This window comes from Oryzias latipes, chromosome 5, assembly GCF_002234675.1.
Source record: "Oryzias latipes chromosome 5, ASM223467v1".
Lineage (NCBI taxonomy): Eukaryota > Metazoa > Chordata > Actinopteri > Beloniformes > Adrianichthyidae > Oryzias > Oryzias latipes.
This window is the reverse complement of record NC_019863.2, coordinates 29265172-29287009: the sequence shown is the minus strand read 5'-3', so window position 1 is coordinate 29287009 and position 21838 is coordinate 29265172. Positions and strand designations below refer to the sequence as shown.

The window sequence follows — 21838 nt, the reverse complement described above, 5'->3', positions numbered from 1 at the left end:
TATGAATCTAGACTTTTAAAAACTAAGATTACTTGTATAGTTGTTTGTGTTGGGGTTTTTTGTTTTTTTTTTGCTTTTCTTGCTATTATCCTGTCTAAAATTTTAATTTTCTGCTATAATTTGACATGAAATGCAAGCAGCATGTCTTTGCTCTGAATTGAGATGAATGTAATCTCATATCATTTGTTTTTAGTTCTAATCATTCAACAAATAGAACCAAGAGACTTAAATATTAAAAAGCAATAGAAGAATGTTTATTATTACAGACCAAAGGTCCAGTTGCCACAACATACAAAAAAAAGGTTTAAGAATAAAAATAAAAAGCATTCATGATAGTACGTGTATAAAAACAGTGACAAAAAAGCGAGCCTATAAAATACACTGTTGACTGGATATCATCATCTGTAAGTTTATCATTGATATGTCACTTTGTGACATACATAAAGTCCAGAATCAAGAAGTGTAAAAGCGGGAACATTTAATGTACATCATCCTTTTAATTGCTACAAGTAATAGGTCTTAATAAGAGGCTTCTATCACCCCGATTAAACACTGTCCTATGCTTTATTGAATTTTTGTCCAGATATCACAGCTGTGTTTTTGTCATGAACTTTATGCTGGAATTGCAAATATCTGGCCTCAAATGTGTTTCAAACATATGTAAATTAGTCAAAGAAGTGTTTTTTATTCTTATTTCTATTGTTTTAACTATATCAGATGTTCACTAATAATGAATGTCTGCAAACCAACAACTAACTGAAAAAGCATGTGTAAAGGAAGTAGGACAGGATTATTACTGGAGCTGTAGTTTGTAAATGAATCATCAAAATAAGTAGATAAATTGCAGAATTAATTATGTTCCTAAATCCGAATCATAAATGTGACATAAGCACAGCTCTTAAATGTTAAGAAAATGAAGTTTAAAGACATCAAGGGGTTTCTTCCAAATATAATGTATTTATTTTTGCATCAGTGGGAAGCTAAAGTTGTTGTTTTTTTGCTATGGTTTTTAAACCAATTATCTTTTTAGAAATAACATATTTTTATACTTTTCAAAATTATTCATTTAAATTAAGAAGGAAAATAATCAAATATGTGCACATTGGTCATCTTTTATGGTATTTTAATTAAAAACAACACCATTTAGGTTTTCTTTTTTGTATAATTTAAGCAGTTTTAGTTTGAGACTAGTCCCGGTGTAGGTACCAGTGGGGCTACCGTCGTGTGACGTTATCCTCAGTCGAAAGGACCGGGATTTCCCCAAACTTCCCGGTAGATGGTAAGTTCTCGCGAGACATTTCGTTGTTCCCGGGAGAGCGCCGTGACGGCACCCACACAGGACGTGCGCGTTCACGACAGCCGCGCCGCCTGGCGAAGCGAGATGAAAATAGAGCGAAACATCCAGCGAAAGCCAGACTAAGCTTCCTTCAAAGCGCGCTTTGAAGTGCAACAGTTCGAGCGCGGAGCGGACATTAGTCTCTGCAGGTTTTACCGGCTGGGAGCGTGGTGAGGTCCTTTGGTCGGCCGGCGCAGAGCCAGAGGGGCAGAAAGTTTCCGCTGTTGTGTTGTTGGGTTGCTGCGGGGCGGCTGGCGAATCCACAGGAATGTCGCAGAAGGAGAGACCGACTTTCTACCTACAGGAGCTCAACAAAACCGTGTGGGAGGTCCCGGAGCGATACCAGAACCTCTCCCCGGTCGGCTCCGGCGCTTACGGTTCCGTGTGGTAAGTAGTCGTTGCAGAAATCCTCCTGCTCGATTGCACAACAGCCCGAACGGCTCTCCGGCACCCACAGAGGCCCTGAAGAGTCGCCTCTCTGCGGGTGTTCAACAGTCTGCGGAGTTTGGGGCATTTGGAAACTTTAAAAACGCAGAAATGTCTAGGGTGTTCCTCAGTGACGCCCCCCCCCCCCCCATCCCCCCATCCCTTTTTTACGTTTCGGGTGGGTTTCCAACTTGTAAATAGTTGAAATCAGAGGTGTTTAACTCACATTTGAAAGCCTCTGTTTTTAAGGATACCCGTTGACGTGTCCGAGCTTTTACATCTACGTCAGATCTGAGTTAAAATAAGTGCAAGGCAGCAAAATCACCCGCGTATCCCTGCACGGACGGACGGACGGACGGACGGACGGACGGACGGACGGACAGCCTCCGCTTCAGCACAATGAATCGCACATTGCATACATTATGCATTTTTCCAGTTGGGTGCAGCCTGCAGAGTACCAGAAGATCACGTGGTTTTCGGAAAGTAGGCCCCCCTCGTGCACAGATTGTGAGCTTTCTACGACGCTGATGACTCCAGAATGATGTCACCCTGTGCCGTGGTTACACGCGCGTGACTCACAGTCCCGAGGTTAGGTAATGGCTTCATCTGGAACGCCCTACACTTGCAGCGCTGCCCGATTTATTTCAACTTCACACCTTTTTTTTTAAAGGCAGGTGCATGCGGGGAACTCACGCTTTTGTTCTGAAAACAGAGTTTTATCAATTCAACTGCTGAAATTCATGTTGCATCAGGGTGTTTATCAGGTTATTTTTGTCTACCATCCATTTATATGTGCTTTTTGAAGTTTGATAGATTAGTTTATTTCAAGGAATACCCCCCCCCCCCCACCACACACAAATATTTAAAATCTATTTATCACAAATTGATTTTAGAAAAATAAAACTTTAATAACTAGACACATTTGCACGTATCCATTAAATATAATGTTGTCAAATGGAGTTTGAAGCAACTTACATATAAGCCATTGTGACTGTATGAGAAATTTTAAATAATAGATGTCTGTGAATGTAAACGACTAAACAACGGGATAATTGGAAATGGGGGCAGCCTTACACCGCCCCAACAGTCCCACCCACAACTCAGAGGAGAATTTCTAGTGAACTACTTCTGCCCTGCAGAAACTATATGCCATAAAAAGACACAGATTTATTGGTTTTTGTCTAAAAACATCATCATCATAATGAAAAAAACACAGCGAATGCTTTGAAAATGGATCAAAAGATGATCAGAGAGGGACTTTAAACTTATTCATACTTTTTCAGTCCAGGTGTAGATTATTTATCAAAAAGCAAAGACTTTTTTTTGTTGTTAGTATCAAAATATCATTGCACTATTGTGGAATTATTCTTAATAATCATCATCAGTACAGCATTGCAGAAGCTGTGCTTTTCTTTTCCGTCTTTAGCCACAGTCTTGGCGTTCTGAACATTTCCTCTCCATCTGGTCATCCAAAAGCGTGTTTTAAACCGATGCAGTTTGAAATGAATTCAGTCCAGATCCTCCAATGTCTGGGAAACACTTCCTTCCGATGGATCTGGATATCTGCATCACACTTTTCTCAGAAGGTCTTCAGTTTGATCCGCATTTTTCTCCAGGTTTCCTTTTGTTTTTTTACCACCCGTTTCCAGGAAAGGAACTTGCTATCTCAGTAGTATTAACTCTTCTTTTATCTTGTTGTTGTTTTAACGTTGGGTGATGATTGTCTGAAGGCTGAAGAAAGGAGATTTTTCTTGAAAGTTGCTGCATTTTGGATTGAGAAGAATGTTTAGATCAAGCAGGAGCCAAACTGGTTTTGCACAACAAGCACATATATTCATGAAGTGAAGTTTTCAGAATAGCATAACTCAGCAGATCAAGAAAATGTGGGATATAAAATAAAAACATAAACTGTATTTCTAATAAAAACGATTTAAATGTTGATAATTTAGGGAAAATACGAACGTTATTTTGTGTCATTGAATCTGTTTTTATTGTAGAGTGCTCTCCCACCAGCAGTCCACAGGTCTTCCCTGTGTTGGGATGTAAACAAGACCAAATACAATTGTGCTTTAAAGACTCCTCCTCGAATCACTGCCATCCATCAAGACTTGACAAGAGTCTTGAGGAATTTGTGGCTAAAACATCAAGACAATAGCTTGACTCCATGACTGTAGAACCTCTCTATAAAGGGAATAAAAGCATTTGGCACAAACAGCCTCTCAAAGCTCCCTGATTATAAGTCCCGTCTAAAGCACTCGACTTTAACCTTTTAAAGTCATGTGTGCACCGATTGTTCTATAGAGTCTGAGATGATATGGAATTTTCTGGCTTCAGCGTTTATTAGACGTTTAACACCAGATACGTTTCCTCCAAAATTCCCAGTTATACATTTTTTTATGCTTTTTAAAATGTCAACAATTTGAAAGATAAATAATTATTTGGCTTTGATTGCTCAAAGAAACCTTCTTTTTTTTTTTACAGGTTGCTCAGGCCACTGTTCTGTTTCTCATTTCCTTTCGTAAAGACATAAAACTTAATTAAAAACTGGGAATCATAACATTGTTTCTCCTACAGCTCCAATTTCTTTTCAAACAAGGGATTAGTTTGGCTGGAAACTTGGAAACGGTTTAGTTTTTATTTGAAAGAATAGTGTTCATTCAAAACTGAAAGGAAACCCCAATATTTTTTCAGGATGCAAGAATCCCTGGTTTAAGTCACATTAGTCAAACCCGTTTATAAATGCAGCACAGAGGTCTAAGGAAACCAAAATCCACAAACTCGTGAAAAACCCCTCATAATTGTCATTTCTACAGCATATTGTTTTCTTTACACGTCTTAGTCAGCACACGGACTCTTCCTTTAACTCGGGATGGATGCCTCACAACGCTGCTCCTTTTACAGCCCAACATTTATGGCGCTGTGTTATTGCACTTCCATTTATCGCAGACTAATTGGGTGATGTAGGTTTAGTCTGTACCTGTTTGCTCTGCCGTTTAGCAGCACTATGAAGCGCAGCCGCTGTGTGCTCCTCTGATTTTTCATGTGGCGTTGGTGCGGCGCTGCGCATCTTATAATGGTCTTCTGGTGGATGCATCACGGCACTCGGGGGGGGGGGGGGGGGGCACTTCCTGTTCGCCATTAGCATTAATGAAATTCAGTGTTAAAAGTGGAACAATGTGTTCTCCATTAGCTTGAAATTTGATTTCTTTTTCCAATCTTTAACTGTCCAGGGAAAACTCGGATCATCTCCGTCTTCTTCACACTCGATAACATTTGGATCCAAACATATTTGTGCATTTTTTTTCTTCATTCAGTCAGTTTCCATGTGTTTTCTCCATAAAACCCAGAAGATGCTGTAACTATAAGCTGATTTTAAATATTTGACGCATTCGACATTCAATCGTTGTTAAAGGTGTAAATTTTAAACAACAAACATTGTTTAAAAGTTACCAGCTTTTCTTCCCAGGTATCTCCAGACGTTTCCCCTTTTCTTTTGATTAAAAATGTAACTTTTTTAGCCTGTCAGTAATGCAATTTGACCCGAGAAAACGTTGAAACTGTGAATCCTGATAACTTATAATGGATTTCCTTTTTGCTTTGTGTCCAACAACACTTAAATTCAAGTTTTCATAAGTCATAAATAATCACCAGGAAGCTGTTAGCGTTTCATTTTCATTTTAATGAGGATGGTGGGAACATGTATAGAACATGTATGCATTAAAAATACATTTAGTACTGATTAACGTGTTGTTCTTGGTTTAATTAAATGTATTCATAGTATTCAAGTATTTTGCACATTATTGTACTTTTTTTTTATTGTAGGGAAGTTAATTTTCATGTTGATTAATCAGCCAAAAACTATAAACAAGTTCTGATAAAAAATATTTCTAGGAAAATTCAGACTAAAAATCATCAAATTTACTTTTGTTGCTTTTTTTTTAACTGGGTAGTTTTGGGATAAAACAAAGATTACTATGTGTGTTTATTTTTTATTTTTTTCCTTCTGCACGCCTGCTGGACTTTTGTCCTTGTTTTGCCCTCTTTGACATCTTACTCCAAGATTTTATGTTATTTTTAATTCTCTGCTAGTTTTATAGTGTTGTTCCCAACTGTAGAGGAATTACTTATTTTAAAAGCATGCATTAATTTAAATATGTTCCTTTATATCTTCAATGATGGATAAACCTCATAAATAAATGTACATTTTCTGCATTTTTGAAAGAGATAAACCTAACTTTTCTCATCAGTGAGTGACGAGGAGCATTCGAGCCAGCAGCATATGTTGTGACGGTTCCCTTCCCTCGTGACTAATGAGGATGTTTTCCTCCATCTGGACTTTGCTTTGCGTGAACGAATGCTCGTCACCGCTTAGCGCTGGAGGAGCAGATTGACTTCACACCTTTACGTTGCTCCGCTTTGTGGCTGATATTTGACAGCAGGTTCAGTCTTGTTCTTCATGCAGCCTCAGACTAGAGCAGCTTTTGCTCTCTGTGGCTGCTGCAGGTCTGATTGCTAAATCACTGAACTGGTTAATAAGAACTGAAACCAAGAGCTCAGCATAATGCAGCTATTTGGTTAGTTTACTGACCTCTTGCAAAATGTTGGATATATTTTTTCTAGAAAGGTCTTGGCTCATGTAATCCATTTGAAACATATTTGTTTGTTTGTTTTTCGCATTGTAGTTCGTCGTATGACGTGAAGACGTGCCTGAAAGTAGCAGTGAAGAAATTATCCAGACCCTTCCAGTCCATCATCCACGCAAAGAGAACGTACAGAGAGCTGCGGCTGCTGAAACACATGAAGCACGAAAATGTGAGTTGAACGCTTCACCCAGACGCTCAATTCTTTGTTCTGCTTTCTGGATTTTTTAGGAAACACTCCAGGTTTTAGGGCCAGGAACTGCAAAAGCAAACCGCTGCTTCACCCTGTTCCTTTGTCTGTGTTTTATATCATCCCCTCTGAAATTGTATTGACTTGATAAATATGTAGGTGGAGCTGAATGCAGCTCACAAAAGCAGGTTAAACAACTGCAGGCTCAGGTTTTATGGAAATGTTTGCAGAAAAACCTTTTAGTTAAAGGTTTTAGTAGCTTTTTTGGTAGATGTATTAATATTTCTCAGATAAACCTAATTTTAGTCATTTTAGTAGTTAAAAGTTAAAAAAAAAACAAGTAGAAGTTGTTTTAGATAAGTTTTAATATTTTAAGATAAATGTTTCTGTACTCTTATTTAATAAATAATTTTGTAAGTATTCTTTTTTTTAAATATTTTGAATAAAAGTTTTAGATTTTTTCTCTCTCTCATAAATATGGGATGTATTTTTAAGGAAAAGTATTACCGTAATTTCCGGACTACAAGCCGCTACTTTTTTCCTGCGCTCACAGCCCTGCGGCTTATTCTGTGACACGGCTAATTTATGGATTTGATTGGCGGCCGCCATGTACGAACATTCGGACTCGGTGAATGGTTTTGTATGCGCCATCCACCACCAAGCACAAGTCATTTTTTTTTAACACACCTCTGAGCAGCCAAACAGCATGGAGGTCACTTCAGGTCTTAGACACTTCAGTCATGGTTCAACAAAAAGAAACACGCATGCCCGGCCGCATCCCAGAATCCTTTGGTGCCATTAGACCCAACGTGCACTTGATCGCTGCTACAATATGATAAAGCTTTCAAGTTAAAAGCAATCGTTAAAAGCAGCGTGAAAAAATCCCCCATCAGTAAATGGAAATGGCGGTCAGCTGCGTGACGGAGAGAACAGCGCATGCTCAGAAGTGTATTTACCTCTGAGTCATAGTGACTCGGCTGGCTGCACGTAAATATGTGTGAATAACATCAGCCTTTATTTTGTCGGGACACGACTGGAAACACAAATCCATTTGGTCGTTTTTACGGTTTCTGACTGAGCGGAATTTTGCATTGAAAAGCTCACAGCCACCATGTGAGCTTTTCGGATAGGAAGGGGAGACAAGGAGCCCGCTTGGCGAGCGCGGAGCGCAGAGGCGTCCGGGGAGCAACAAGTGTTTATTGTGAAAGGAAGCTTCTGACGAACGCGCCGCGCTGAGGCGCGCGTATCGCGCTGAGGCGCGCGCTATTTTACTGATGTTTTTTAACCAGCCCCGTTAGTACCATAATGCTGCCGCGACACAAGTGGAAGGAGAGCTGTTCCTTTTCACCCTTCCATGCACTGCTGCTCCTTGCTCATTCTTAAACACGAACAACAGTGTGGCGAGCCGGGCGTTGGCCCCGCCTTTAGCCCCTAAGACTCATGGGAAATGGGGGATCGCGGATGTAAATTTCCTCATCATAACTGAGGGATGTAATGTTGATTATATGGTTACTGTTAGTAATTTTATGTATGATACCTAGTTTGTCAATAAGTTAAAAAAATAAAAAATAAATCAAATAAAAAAACCATAACTGAGGAACTTGTGAACAGAATAGAGGTCCATGCTGTTTCAGATGTGGGTGTAATTAGATACATGAGCTTGAGACAAGGCCAGTACCTGCCCACAGTGTGGTAATGAGCCATGCACACTCTGGTAGTCAGGACGCACTTTGTCGAGGCAGCAGCTTGTATACTGATGCGGCTTGTGTATGTACAAAAAATATTTAAGCACGTTAAAATAGGTGGGTGCGGCTTGTAATCGGGTGCGCTTTATAACCCGGAATTTACGGTAATTTTTTAGCAAAGGTTTTTCTAATTTTTAGTGAAATGTTTTATCATTTTTAGTTAACATTCTTAGTATTTTTTTAGGAATCGTTTTTAGTACATTTTTTTGGTCAAAGTTTTATTAATTTTTTGGTCAAAGTTTTATTACATTTCAGATAGCTTCTTTGCAACTTTTAGGTCAAAGATTGACTTGAGTTTCTTAGTCATAAGCTACAATTTCAACTCAATTGGTGCTCTTCATAATCATTTAATGCAAATGTGAACATAACAACCTGTTTGTGGGGTTTTTCTCCTAAAAAATAAGTCTACTACTGATCAGATCAAGCCTTCAATAACCCTGACTCAGAAACGGGTTACAGCCTCATTTTGTCGATTATTTGCTTTTGTCTGTTTTCTGGGCTGATCCCCTGCATGCTACATACATGCATACATGCTGCATACATGCATGCAGCATGCATGTATGCAGCATGTATGCAGCATCTTCTCTGGTGAAGAAAGATCGTCCGTCTTCATCAACAGCTGCAGGGCCATTCCTCTTTCTATCACAGCAGAGCTGTTGATGAAGGAAACTGATTTTAGTTCCTCTCCTGCTTTATCACTGCTTTGTTGTTTTTTTTGTGTAATTCTGGGTTTGTGCACTTTTGCACGTGCACACACTTGCCCACAAAAAAAAACAAAAACTCTGCTTTTAGTTCCTGAAGGCTGTTCCTGCATGCAGTTGTCACTTTGAGTCATTTCAAAGAAATAGTAAAAGGTTTTGTTTTTAAATTGGGACGCAGTGTTTTCTTTTTGTGTGTGCTATTGCATGTTTGTGTTAGTGTGTGTTTTTGCATGCACGTGGGGTGGGGGCTGGAAAGGCCTGTAGTAGTTAGTAGTAGTGCTGTTTTCTAGAAGTTTGTTTAGCTTTTATACAGACTTTTTTTTAGGAATAAGTGGGCACGGCTGCATTGCTGTTTTAAGAAAAGTGTTGGACCAGTTTTGCTGCCGGTTTGCTAAGAATTTCTTATTGTCTGAGATGAATTGAAAAAGAAACACGAGCGGAACTGCAGCACGTGTCAGAGGTTAACACTCTATAAAGGACAATCCCATTTGGATTTATTTTTACCTTTTTTATGTTATTTTTTTAACGATTCTCACTCGCCTAAATGATGACTAAAGTCAGATCTGACACCACTGAGACTTGTGGGCTCAGTAAAGGATTTAATGGCGTTATTAGACGTAGATCGCATATGAGATTGTTGTCTCTCGCCTCTCGTTGCAGGAAGTGGCTGTGGGGGAAAACTAGATTTTGAAATTCTGCTGTCTGCTGCTACCAGAAGCCGCGGAAGTCACTATTTCATTCATTTATGCTTGTTCTAAGGAATTTACTTGCAACCATACCTGTTTTGTGTTTGAATTGATGGTAAACAAAGAATCTTGTATGTTCAGTATTTCACATTAGGGCTGATGACAAAACATGACGGGAAGCTCTCAGTCATTCATCACAAACACTTTTCTTTCCTGGCTCCGGTTTTCTGGGTAATCCCTAATTCTCCTGGTGGAAAAGCTGCGGGGAACTGGTGTGGGGGTATTAGAACTCTGTGCTTTTGTTAAAAGAGAAACGGGTTTTGCATGCAGCGAGGATTACACGGATTAAGCAGACTCTTCGGCGGTTATTATTGTGATGCTGCATAGAAATGTCAGGTTGATGAAGGGTCTGCTGCACCGAGGCCAGGCTGCTCTTTTTATCCGCATGCTTTTGCAGGGAAAGCGGGAAAGCTAAGCACAAAGCGGTAAAGTGTCGGGTTTGAACCGCTGGTGTTTTCGCTCTGTCCTGATCTCCTCAGTGGGGGGGTTGTGTTTTGCTCCTGCTGTTGCCAGGAGACTCCCGTGGTTTGATTTTTTTCCTTTTTTTGCAAAGCCCGAGTGATCCAATCAGCTGTTTGTTGTGGCTGCAGCCCAACCAATCAGCTGCAGCTCTGGATCCCGTGTGGGTGGGCTGCTCTGCTGTATTTACTGTTTTTTTTTTCTTCTCCCCTGTCTTTTTCAATGGGGGTGGGGGGCAGTGTTGGCACTCCTTTGCCAGAGTGCATGTATACACTGATGTACATGAATGCATGCGTGTGCATAAACGTGTTCTCCCTCTTCTCTTTCGTTCCATTTCCTCTGGACATTGTACTCCTCATTTAAATGTAATTATTGTTCACATTAACATTTTTTTTACTTTCACACATTATTTTAGTTTTTTTTCTTTTTATGTTCAAATCTTTTTGCTAATGCATGTCATTGTTTTCAAGGAGTTTAATTGTAAATTACAGAAAAAGGCAAAACCAAATCACCCGCGTGTCAACGTTTTTGGATTTTTCTGAGGTTAAAAGGAGCAAAAACAAATGTGAACTGTATGTAATAACTGTTGCACACAAACATAAAAACTGATGTGACATTTTGTTTAGATTGCACATTTTTCAATTCTCTATTTTTGCCTTTTAAACATCATTTTAACTCCAGTCATTTTAAATCTATTTTTAAAGCGTTCCCGGTTGTCTTTTAATTATGCTTTTGCCGTTTTCGCCAAAATAGAAAAACTAGTGTCGTTTTCTAGGACATGACTTCTGCAGAGTGCCGGTAGTTCATTAAATAATCATCTGAGTTATGGGTGGAACTGTTGGCGTAGAGCATGCTGAAAACTCTCTGTTCACACTGTCTCCCTCTAGCTTGCAGCCCCTCCCACCCCCAGCCTAACTAACTACCTAATTTCCCCGGTGCGACAAAATCAGCAATTAATCTCTGAGTTATCCTAACGTACAGTTTTTGAGCCAAACTCCAGATTGGACTAGGAAAGCAAAGACAATCTAGTCGTCTACCAGTGGATGCATCAGAATGGAGCAGAGCAGGGAGCCTGCGGCCCCGCCCACCATATTTTCTACGCAATAAATAAGCTCCTTTTCAAACTGCATCTCCTGATTCACAACAATTTGAATAAAGAAATGTCCAGAAATGCTATTTTAAGCTTAATTTTCTTGATATACGTCCTCCATCGTTATAAAAATGTTGAAAACACTATTTTTGTGGGAGTGGCTATTAAACTCGCATTAAAGCTCAAACCACAACTGATAGGATTGCTAAGGAAGTCTAACAAAATACTCTTTTCAAAGAAAACTAAAAGATCCAGAGCACATTAGTGCCTCCAAAGTAAACACAGAAGAGCAGATGACTGAATCTAAATGAAACGTTTCTGCTCAGGACATTTTTGTGGTCTTATCGATTTCATAAGTGCTGGTAGAAAGTTTAGGCACATAACCGAAGAATGGCGAGGGCAAATGAACCGTCTCTTTGGTGTAAATGAGAGGTTCTTTTATGTCATTTGGCGCCTCTTGGGAAAGATGACTAATCTCTGTCTTCACTTTTAGGTGATCGGCCTCCTAGATGTGTTCACACCGGCAACAAGCTTAGACGAGTTCAGCGACGTGTAAGTCACTTTTCTCACCTCCCGTCCTCATGTTTCAAGTTCAGTTGGGTCCGGTGGTTCTGCCTCTAAAGGCTCGGCTGCAGCCGTGAACATCGGTTCATCAGTGAGATTAATCACAAGCGGCTTCACGCGGGTCCAGCGTGTGGAGTTGTGCAAAAGGTAAATGTAGGGTGAGCACGCATGCACAGAGCTCATCGCTGCTAGTCTCCATGGTAACAGCCACCTGGCAGTCTCAGGCTGTGCAGCAGCGTGCGCATGCATGTGCGCAGAATACTCAAAGCGGCGTCCTTAAATTCTCAGCATGGCGTTGCGTCATGGGTGCGCGGCACATTTGTGCCAACGTGAGATGAACCCCGGTGCACGTGTGCTCGCCGTTGTGGCTGCGGTGAACCATCCAGAATCTCAGGTGACTGAGGTCAGATTGAAAGAATGCCTTTTATCATCCTGATGTTTTAAAGAAGTGTTCATTAAGACAGGATAAGTGCAACAATCCTCCCTTTCTGTTCGTGGTTGTGTTATCGCTGCTTTGATCAGTTTCCCACCCACGCACAGGTGGATCAGTGGCACAAACTGGTTTGTGTGACCGCCTGTCTGGCTCATGTGATGAATTTCAAACATTTGAAAGCAAACTATAACTTTTCAGTGCCTGAAAAAGACTGAAAGCAGAAGTTGCACGAGCAGAATGCATGTGATTGGCTGTGTGGTTTGCAGATACTTGGTGACACATCTAATGGGAGCAGACCTCAACAACATTGTGAAGTGTCAGAAGCTGACTGATGACCATGTGCAGTTCCTTATCTACCAGATTCTGAGAGGCTTAAAGGTTGGTGAGCTGCTCACTAAGCACATTTTTTCAACTCAAGGCCAGCTCATGGGATTGATCCCTCAGTTTTGCTTTGACTCTGTCAAAATGAGAAAAATCCTTTGTTTTCCTTCTCCTTAACAAGAATTCCAGGATGTTTTTAAAAAGGGGAGAATCTTCTTAAAGCCATAAAAGCCACAGAAAAGTAGATTTCATCACCTTTTTAAACAAATCGAGCATCTCTATTTTTCCTTTACAAACTACGACGTGTCCTGAATTGTTTCTTTAGTCTCTTTCTCTGCTCATCCACAGTACATCCACTCGGCAGGTATCGTCCACAGAGTAAGTGATGGCTAAAAATTCAATTTCCTCCTGTCATCTGAAGGGATTCTTGGCATTTGTTTTCCTGCTTTGCATAATTTCTGTTCCTTGTTTTGATTTTTAGGACCTGAAGCCCAGTAATTTGGCAGTGAACGAAGACTGTGAGCTTAAGGTGAGCATCCCAGCGTAAATGAGGGTGGCTATAAAGGATGTGACTTTCTGTTGAACAGAGCAGTGGTCCCCAAGCTAAAAACCAAAACACAACCCACACTTTTGCTATTTTATTCTGAGGATGTTTTATTTTGGAAAATTACTGGATTCCCTCCACCACATTCGAATCATTCTTGGCATGTCAAGTCACTTTGTCACTTTTTGAAAATCCATCCGCTACTTACTTTAATCTGCTGCACCGATCGGTAAATTGAAACCTCCAAGGTTGCAAAGTTATCAAAAACAAACGTAGCAACTTTTGGCAGAAAAGACCCGGAGAGGAAACAGACGAAGAGCCTTTGACTTCAAAGTAGGCTGCATTCAACATACAAAAAACGGGAGTCGTTACTCCAAATATGGATTTATGAACACCATTTTTCCTACACGCCATAATAATGCATAATATTCTGCACCCGGCTCTCTAATGTTTACGAGGATGCTGCTAATAAAGTTGCTTAAGCTGTGGATTTGTGTTTGCTCGTTTTTAGTGACTTTTTTTTTCTGTTTATCTTTCGCACCTCAAACGTCCAGCAAGGCTGAAGTTGGCGTCTGATTCTTTCGTTTTAGTTAAGGGAACATGGTTCCTACATGAAATCTAGTGAACAAATAAAGTTCAAACCAGCTGTTTTACAGAGGATGAAGATAAACTTCACCCTCAATAGTTAAGCGAACCTGGAGGCTAAGAAAAGATAAAAATAAAAAAATCGGGCGCACACATCAGCCTCATACAGGCCGGTCCATGACAATATCGTCTGACAGGAAACCGGGTCGTTGTCTGAAAACGGTTACGGAGCAGTGTAATACAGAATATGTCCTTAAAGACGCTCTCATCTGGCAGATCCTTGACTTTGGACTGGCGAGGCACACAGACGATGAAATGACGGGATACGTGGCCACCCGGTGGTACCGAGCCCCCGAGATCATGCTTAACTGGATGCACTACAACATGACAGGTGTGTAGGTTGTCAACCCGGTGGTAAAGTAAAGTGACTTTTTAAACATCAGAAGGTATTTATGGTGGTTTGAAATCGAGCCATATTCTTGTTGTTCTTTTAGTTTGATGTTTTAAGTTGTTTGTAACAAGTTTATCAGAATATGACAGGATACAAAACAGACATTAGTGTGGTTGGTGTTCATTTGCTTCTGCGTCACTATTGCGTTGCATAGTTTGTAGACCATGGTTTTTATATTTAAATCTAGTTTTTTGACTTGCACGCCCTGTTTTGAAAACTATATTTATCCTTTTTTTTTTTTTTTTTTTAGTGGATATTTGGTCGGTGGGATGCATCATGGCGGAACTACTTACAGGACGAACACTTTTCCCTGGCACGGACCGTATCCTTCCACCACGGTGGCTGCACCGCATGAGTAAATAGATCCACGTTGGTTGGCCTGCTCACTTATAATTGTTCAAATGAAGGAGATCAACACAAAGTATTTGTATATTGTTACAAACCCACAAAAAAACACAATTTCCCCTTTTTTTAATCTTATATTGACATCAGTAAAGGACTTTATTCTGTCAGCTTCATGCCAGAATGTTGAACTTTGTGTGGATGTGAAGCACAAACAACAGTGTTGAGGTTAAGAGCCCCCTGTGTTGGATGAGTCATTGCTTGCTGCCCACTTTGATGTTATCACCTCTCCTAAAAAAATGTGTATTTTCTGTTTTTCTTTCATTGTAATCCTCATTCGCTGCAGCAGAACACGCAGATATTCTTTCATTAGAACTTCACACACGCTTCCAAAAGCAAACCTACTTCCACAGGGCAGAAAACGCACTTTTTAAATATCCTGTTCTCACACTATTACATAAGAAAGCACTAAAAAATCAGCCCATCCGCACTTAAAATGGTTGCTTTCTGGGGAGTGAGTTTTAATCTTTGTTTTCTCCTCATCTAAGTGCAATTTTCAGAGGAGCTTAAACCAGACCTTCTCAAACTAAACAGTAAAAAGTAAAAAATTAAGCTTAAAGTAAAAAGTATTTAAATATATTGACAAATAATTTGATTTTTGAATTTTTCCCGTTGTAGTACTAGATGCTATCAGTGAAGGCAATCATGTCATAGTTATCAAATATATCGACTTAAGCTTATGCCTGACTCATTTTTCCTCATAAAAATGATTTCCCCTTAATTAAGAACATCTTAAAGTCTATGTTTTTACCCACTTGGCAAATTTCTGTCTTTATGGTCAAACGAGCTTCTAAGTTTAGAAGAAAATGTTACTTTTATTCATTTGGGTTAGGTTTCTGGTACGCAGACCTGCACTAATTAACCTGCATCCTTTTATCCACCAACAGGCGGTGAGTGTGCATGCATGTGAGTGTGCATGCATGTGAGTGTGCATGCATGTGAGTGTGCATGCATGTGAGTGTGCTCACCCCCATGTCATCAACATCCAAAACTTGGACAAATATCAGACCCCACAGAGTCCGTGTATAATTCACGTTTTTTGTCGTCCGTGGCGTAAATGGACGATGGTGTTTCACCGCTGCACGTCACCTATAAAGTAAAATATTAGTTCACAAAGTTAGATTTTCAAACCCGATCTTGTTTCCCATTGTTCTGTCTTTTTGCTGTGACATTGGCGCGTCAACGGAGTAAAAAGGAACTCTTGCTTAAAGCTTGTGTAGCAGAGAGACATGAACGTAAACCTTCCGACTAATTGAAGGACGTTCTATTTTTTTGTGTCAACGCCCCGCAGACGGTGGAAATCAGCCTTATTATGAGTAAATGTGTGTATACTGTGGATTCTCATGAACTAAAGCATCAATTCGTCATTCTTCCTGCTCTTTGTTAGTTCACCCTTACCTTTGATTGAATAGGTGTGGCTACCATCATCACATGTTTATTTCTACAGGTGTGTTGGGTGGGTGTGCCGAATGCCGAATTTCTCACTAATATTTATTCACTACTAATACAGAACGAAACAAAAACTGCTTTAATTTGAAATAACCTTAAAGATCATTGCATGTTCTGGTGAAGAGACGCCTTTAGTGACCTAGTGACTTGATTTAGGAAGTTTGGATCTGAGATTGAGAGAGGCTGCCTTAAATTTGTGAAAATCTTAATGTCTGTCTTTTTCTAATGAACTCCTGTCGCTCTGCAGAACCTATGTCCTAGAAAAAATTACAGTTTTCTTTCTGGCTTAAAAACAGCATAATTATAAGAAGAAGACCACTGGGAACAGTTTAAAAGTTGCTCAAAAGGAGTGTGACTTTAACAGCGTTTACCTGCTTTTGTCTAAACTAAGATATCCTTAAAGGTCTTTTTGGTGAATTAATAAACTTCTGTGTCAGTTAATTAATGTCAGTTACAGTCATCAAAAGCACATACACACTGGTTAATGGCTCAGTTTTAAGCTTGTCCTCCTCTCTGCATGGGGAGGAAGGTTCGCCTGTTGTAGCTCACGCTGTCCTTGGTTCCAACATGCTCCATCCTCTCCGTTTTCCTTCACGTCAGTGTGGTAGACATTGATCAGTTGAAGCTTATAATGATGCTGGTGGGGACCCCAGGGCCCGAGCTCTTGATGAAAATCTCTTCGGAGCCTGTAAGTGTCAGGAAGCGTCCGTTGTGGCGCTGCTTCCCAGCCCTGGCGCCTGTCTGCGTGCTGCCTCTACCACTCTGTGCTGGCACTGCCCCAGCTTTGCGCTGCAGTTGTTGATTCTCGGTGGCTTCCTCGCAGCTGTCAGTTTGATCTAAAGCAGCAAAAGCGTTGACCATTCATTCCTTTCCGTTGTAGCATTTCTGTGGCTGTGTTCTTGCTTCATCCTCATCCATCCCACTTTTTGTAATCTGCCTCATTTCACCCCAAGATAAACTTAACTTGGCTCCCGCGCCTCTTTTGACTTTGTGACCTCTGTGCTATACGGCCCCTTGACTCCGAAGCCTTAGATATAAACCAGCTGCAGCAGATAATGCGCCTGACGGGAACGCCCCCGGCCTCCCTCATAAGCAGGATGCCGAGCCACGAGGTGAGACTCCGTCCTCCAGCAGCAGTTGCCCACCAGCAGACTTTTCTTCCACGCTGGCAGCTCGCTCGCTTCTGCTCTCACTCTACAAAACCTCCCGTTTCCTCTCTGACTCACCCTGCTTGTTGCAGCAGACATTCCCGGAGTGAAGCCCTCTGACGAGCCATCTGTTGCACAGAAAATGAATTATCTTTAAAAACATGAGGATGCACTTCCTGTCTAGGGTGTTATATATTTTTGCAACTGAGTGTTGGAACACCCTAACTTGCAGCAATAGCCACAAGCTTTCACACACCAACTTTTTAAATATGTTGTGTGTTTATAGATTAAAAAACTGTTTGTGTCATAAAATTTCTGTCAGTTTAGCTGTTTTATTTTTCATTTTTTTGCACAGGCAAGGAACTACATCAACTCACTTCCCCACATGCCCAAAAGGAACTTTGCTGATGTGTTCATTGGTGCAAATCCCTTGGGTAAGTTCTGCTTTCAATCTGACGCTGTGGCGCCCTCTAGTGGTGTCATTTACTATGGTGCAGAACACAGCACCGAAGCATTAAAAGTAGGCCTGCACAATATACCGCAAATTTATCGTTATCGCAATATCAAGCTGTGCAATATGCATATCGCAAAAGACAGCAAATTTGCAATAAATGGTTACCTTAGATGTGGACAAACAATCTTATAGCAGCTTGAAGTGTTTAATGGATTGAAAGAATCTCTTTCTGCATTTGAACAATCAGATGGACCCCTTCACCTTGTTAACTAATCGGATGGCGCCCTATTATGTTGCATGTTCGCCTCCTATGTCAACAAGGGTCATTTGCAGTATAACTTTTAAGCTGTTGTAATGGAATGGGAATAATATTTTTGGTTGTTTTGCTAATTTTTTATATACCGCAAATTATATCGTTATCGCAATATTAATCACTGATATCGCATATCGCGAGTTTTCTTCATATCCTGCAGCCCTAATTAAAAGAATTACATTTGCAGTAAATTCAGGACTTTGATCAGTCGGTCAGTGAGGAGGTCCAGCACAGTGCTGGCTGGAATCTTCATTCTTGAGAAAAACAGCCTTTTTGGACCCTAAAAGTAAAATACTCTACTAAATACTGAAAGCAATCGCGTAACTCATTTTTGAGGCTTATTGTAAAGTATGCAGGAATTTAATGCACATAAAAATAAAATGATAAAGAACAGTCCTTTTTTTTCAGAAATCAAAGCAAAATTCCCAAAACCAAAACACAATTCCAAAAATATGAAGAAAGAAAAGTTTCCGAAAAACAAAAGTTATTTCCAGAAATAAAGATAAAATGTTCAAAAATGAAACACAATAAGAAAGAGGAAAAGGTAGCTATTTTGGGACTTTTTTCTTTTTTTTTGAGTTCATTAAAGTTTTATGGTCAGGACATATTCTGTATTGCTTTGTACCAAATAAGTTTAGGTTGAAATGATGGACAAACGTCACCATCCAATCAGCGATGTCCCATAGTACATACCTTTTCCTGTTCCCTTTGTGTCATTTTGAGTATTTTGTTTTCTGGAATTTTGTTTTGATTTCTGAAATGTAATATATTTTTTAATTCTTTGTTTTCCTTTTTTAATTGTTGTTGTGATCTTTAAAATGTTTTTGTGTTGAGGGATTTGTTGTTGTGATTTGCACTTCAGGACCACCGTAAAAATGCAATTTTAAGTTCATTTTTTGTCATACATGTCATCCATCATGAGAAAAATGCCACAAGAACATGCTAAAATACCACCAAAAATGGAGTGGGTCTTCAAAAGCTGCTTAGTTCGGACATGCTCTTGATTACATGGGGTCCTTTGGTGTCCACTTGTTTCTGACTCTTGCTGCCGGCCTCCAGCGGTGGATTTGCTCGAAAAGATGCTGGTGCTGGACACGGACAAACGCATCACGGCGTCGGAAGCGCTGGCCCATCCTTACTTTGCTCAGTACCACGACCCAGACGACGAGCCTGAAGCCGAGCCGTATGATCAGAGCTTCGAAAGCCGGGAGCTGGAAATCGAGGAGTGGAGGAGTAAGTTATTAAAAGTCCCGTCCGTCGCTTTGACCTCAGCTCTGCGTGTCTTTGCTGTTCAAACTAACTGCACGCCGTGTTTTCTCCAGGTCTAATCTACGACGAGGTCCTGAGCTTCGAGCCGCCATCTTTAGATGGAGACGAGATGGAGTCGTGAGGGGAAGGCAGCTTTCCTCCCTGCGTTCTCCTTCCTAGAAACTCTTTTTGGATGACCGACTTCAAACGACTATCCGCTGCTTTCATGATGCATACCCAACAGTCAAGTGCCTGCCGTCATTCATATCTGAGGGACTTGTTGTTTCAGGGGTGGGGGCGGGGTTTCACACTCTGTTGATAGCTTTCACGATCCGCTGTTTCTGTTGCACCGTAAACTCGCTGAGGCCGACCGTAACTGTCCTCAAGCCAGAGGCCGTCGTTTCCACACTCGGTCTCTACGGTCAAATTTCACTTTTATTTTTCCATTTTTCCTTCTGAATTGAATAAATCGGCCTGCTAATCCATGTGGGATTACCTTTTTAAAGGAACGGTTGGAAGTGTAATGGAACCAGACGAGATTTAGCCATAAAGTTTATTTTACTGCATTCAAAGGAAATGATATTTGTACACAAATGTGTCACTCAGCTGATTTTACAGCAAACAGTATTTATAAATCAGTAGTTCTGTCAACACGCTTTCATCTCCGTGTAAAAGGCATCCTTTCTTGAGGAATGCACTAGACAATCTCCTCCACAGTATGACTTTTACTACCACAGTTTATCCTAATATAGCATCAATACATGTATGGAATTTATTACAAGTATTTATAGAATAGGATAAGAGAATAACATCTTCACACTAGGAGGAGCAAATGCTTGTGGATTTGCTGACTTGCTCCTTCTTTATATTATGGGTTCAGATATGATTGGTTCCCACCGCAGTTTTTTTTTTAACACTTAGCTGATTTGATTTATCCCCACAGCAGGAGGACAAGTAGTTTATTAAAAGTCTGTATTTTCCAGCAGAGCATCACCTAACACTGTAAATGAATCATTTTGCATTTATATACCACAGTACTGTTAATCTTTATTGAATGTTTTGGGGAAACAGTTATATTTATGATCCTTTCTTACTTGTATTGTTTGTATATCATTGTAAAGAAGTATATTATTTGTTGGAGTCATTTTTTTTTCCTAATTTATAAACAGCTTATTGTATTAGAAATCAGAAATGTCATCAATAATCAAATGTGTTGCTTGAGTTGCGGTTTTTGTATCCAAACAGAAGGAATTTACCATATTTACAAACATAAAAACTACAGTTAAACACAGTGGGATGTTCTCAAACATTCTCTGCAAGAAAGTGTCCAGAAATTAAATCAAAATATGTACTAAAGTCACCACTTTAAGTGAGTTTCAAACCACTAATTCTTTATCTAGAGTCAAACGACATGCTTTCTGATGTGAAAGCCTGTCTTATGCTGCATCCAAATTCTGAGTTTCTGACTTAAATTCAGTTGCAACTGTTCCTTGGAAAGTTCGATATCTGCTGTATTGTTTTAATCTCTGTGTTGAATCAAGATTTGACGTCACTCTGTGATTCTGTCATGTTGGTTGTTTTTAGCACTATGATCATTTCAGGGCATGCAAGTTTTTGTTTGCTCACTGGATGCTGACGTGGAGAATTTTTACATAATTTGACGTGATATTTATTTGACCCATATCCCACTGTTAACATTTTTCTTTGCTTACTTTGCCTGAAATTGGTTTGTTTTTGTTGACCACATGTACTGAGGCATCAGGCCATGCCATTTGTAAATACCACCGTAAGAAATAAAAGTTACTATTTTTCAGAGATGTAAAGAGTTTTGTTGGTGTTAGCATTTTACCACTAGGTGGCGGTGGGTTTTTAGGCAATGCACTCTCTTTTTTCCCTCTCCATCTACTCTGTAAAACTCAGGAATTCAATGCGCAATTTGATTCGAATACAAAAAATATTAACGAGAATGTCGGTTTAACATAAATGTTTGCATCTGCTGAGAAGATGGGAACTTTCATCTGGACTGTGTGGAATTGGAATAAAACTAAACTCTTAAAAAATAAAAAAATAGGGAACTCTACTATAAAAAAATAAAACATTTGGGTAAGTAAGATGCATTGAGTTTGAAAACTTTTGTTTCTGTTCAGTTAGGAAAGGTTTGACCTATTAAGTTGTGATTTTCAGGTTAATTATTAGACCTAAATGTCCTGACTCAGTGTTTGATAATAAAACGTTACTCTTTCCAAAAATAAAATACAATATTTTCACGTACTTTGGTTGATGAAACTTGTTAATAATACAGAAGATTGGAACGGTTTATTATTCCAAAGTACCGGTAAATTTAAAAAGTAGTAAAGCTAACAAATATGGTATTTATATGCATGATTGTATCAATATATAAATTTTAAAAATGGTTACAAAAAATAGTAATTTTGAACCACACATGCACTTGTCTGTTCCAGCAGATTAGGAAGATGGACAAAGTTTCTGTGTTAAAACTGTAGTAGAAAAGTAATAGAAAAGGGAATTAATCAACGAATAAATCCTAAAAAAAGTTATAAAATGCAGCCGACCTACTGGTAAACTTAAGTTG

At 39.8% G+C, this 21838-nt stretch overlaps 1 protein-coding gene across 2 annotated transcripts; it reads left to right on the top strand.

Moving 5' to 3' along the window:
• Positions 1-1126: 1126 nt before the first annotated feature.
• LOC101162042 (mitogen-activated protein kinase 14A) lies at positions 1127-21068 on the top strand. 2 transcript variants are annotated; one of them, XM_004069163.4, is made up of 12 exons: positions 1127-1723; positions 6445-6574; positions 11827-11885; positions 12597-12708; positions 13000-13029; positions 13133-13180; positions 14057-14171; positions 14482-14553; positions 16691-16770; positions 17586-17664; positions 19057-19230; positions 19320-21068. In XM_004069163.4, the coding sequence occupies exons 1-12, from the start codon at positions 1605-1607 to the stop codon at positions 19385-19387; spliced, it is 1086 nt and encodes a 361-aa protein (XP_004069211.1). In that variant the 5' UTR covers positions 1127-1604; the 3' UTR covers positions 19388-21068. The 2 variants fall into 2 exon arrangements, with proteins under 2 accessions (XP_004069211.1, XP_004069210.1); XM_004069162.4 differs by lacking the exon at positions 16691-16770 and adding an exon at positions 17115-17194 and having other exon boundaries at positions 1147-1723.
• Positions 21069-21838: the final 770 nt, after the last annotated feature.

What these genes read in the sequence shown, in the direction of transcription:
- LOC101162042 (XM_004069163.4), top strand. Translation starts at nt 1,605, where the DNA reads ATGTCGCAGAAGGAGAGACCGACTTTCTACCTACAGGAGCTCAACAAA. An exon ending in CGGCAGGTATCGTCCACAGA is followed by an intron (nt 13,030 to 13,132) that starts GTAAGTGATGGC and finishes TTTGATTTTTAG; the next exon opens with GACCTGAAGCCCAGTAATTT. An exon ending in GGAAATCGAGGAGTGGAGGA is followed by an intron (nt 19,231 to 19,319) that starts GTAAGTTATTAA and finishes TGTTTTCTCCAG; the next exon opens with GTCTAATCTACGACGAGGTC.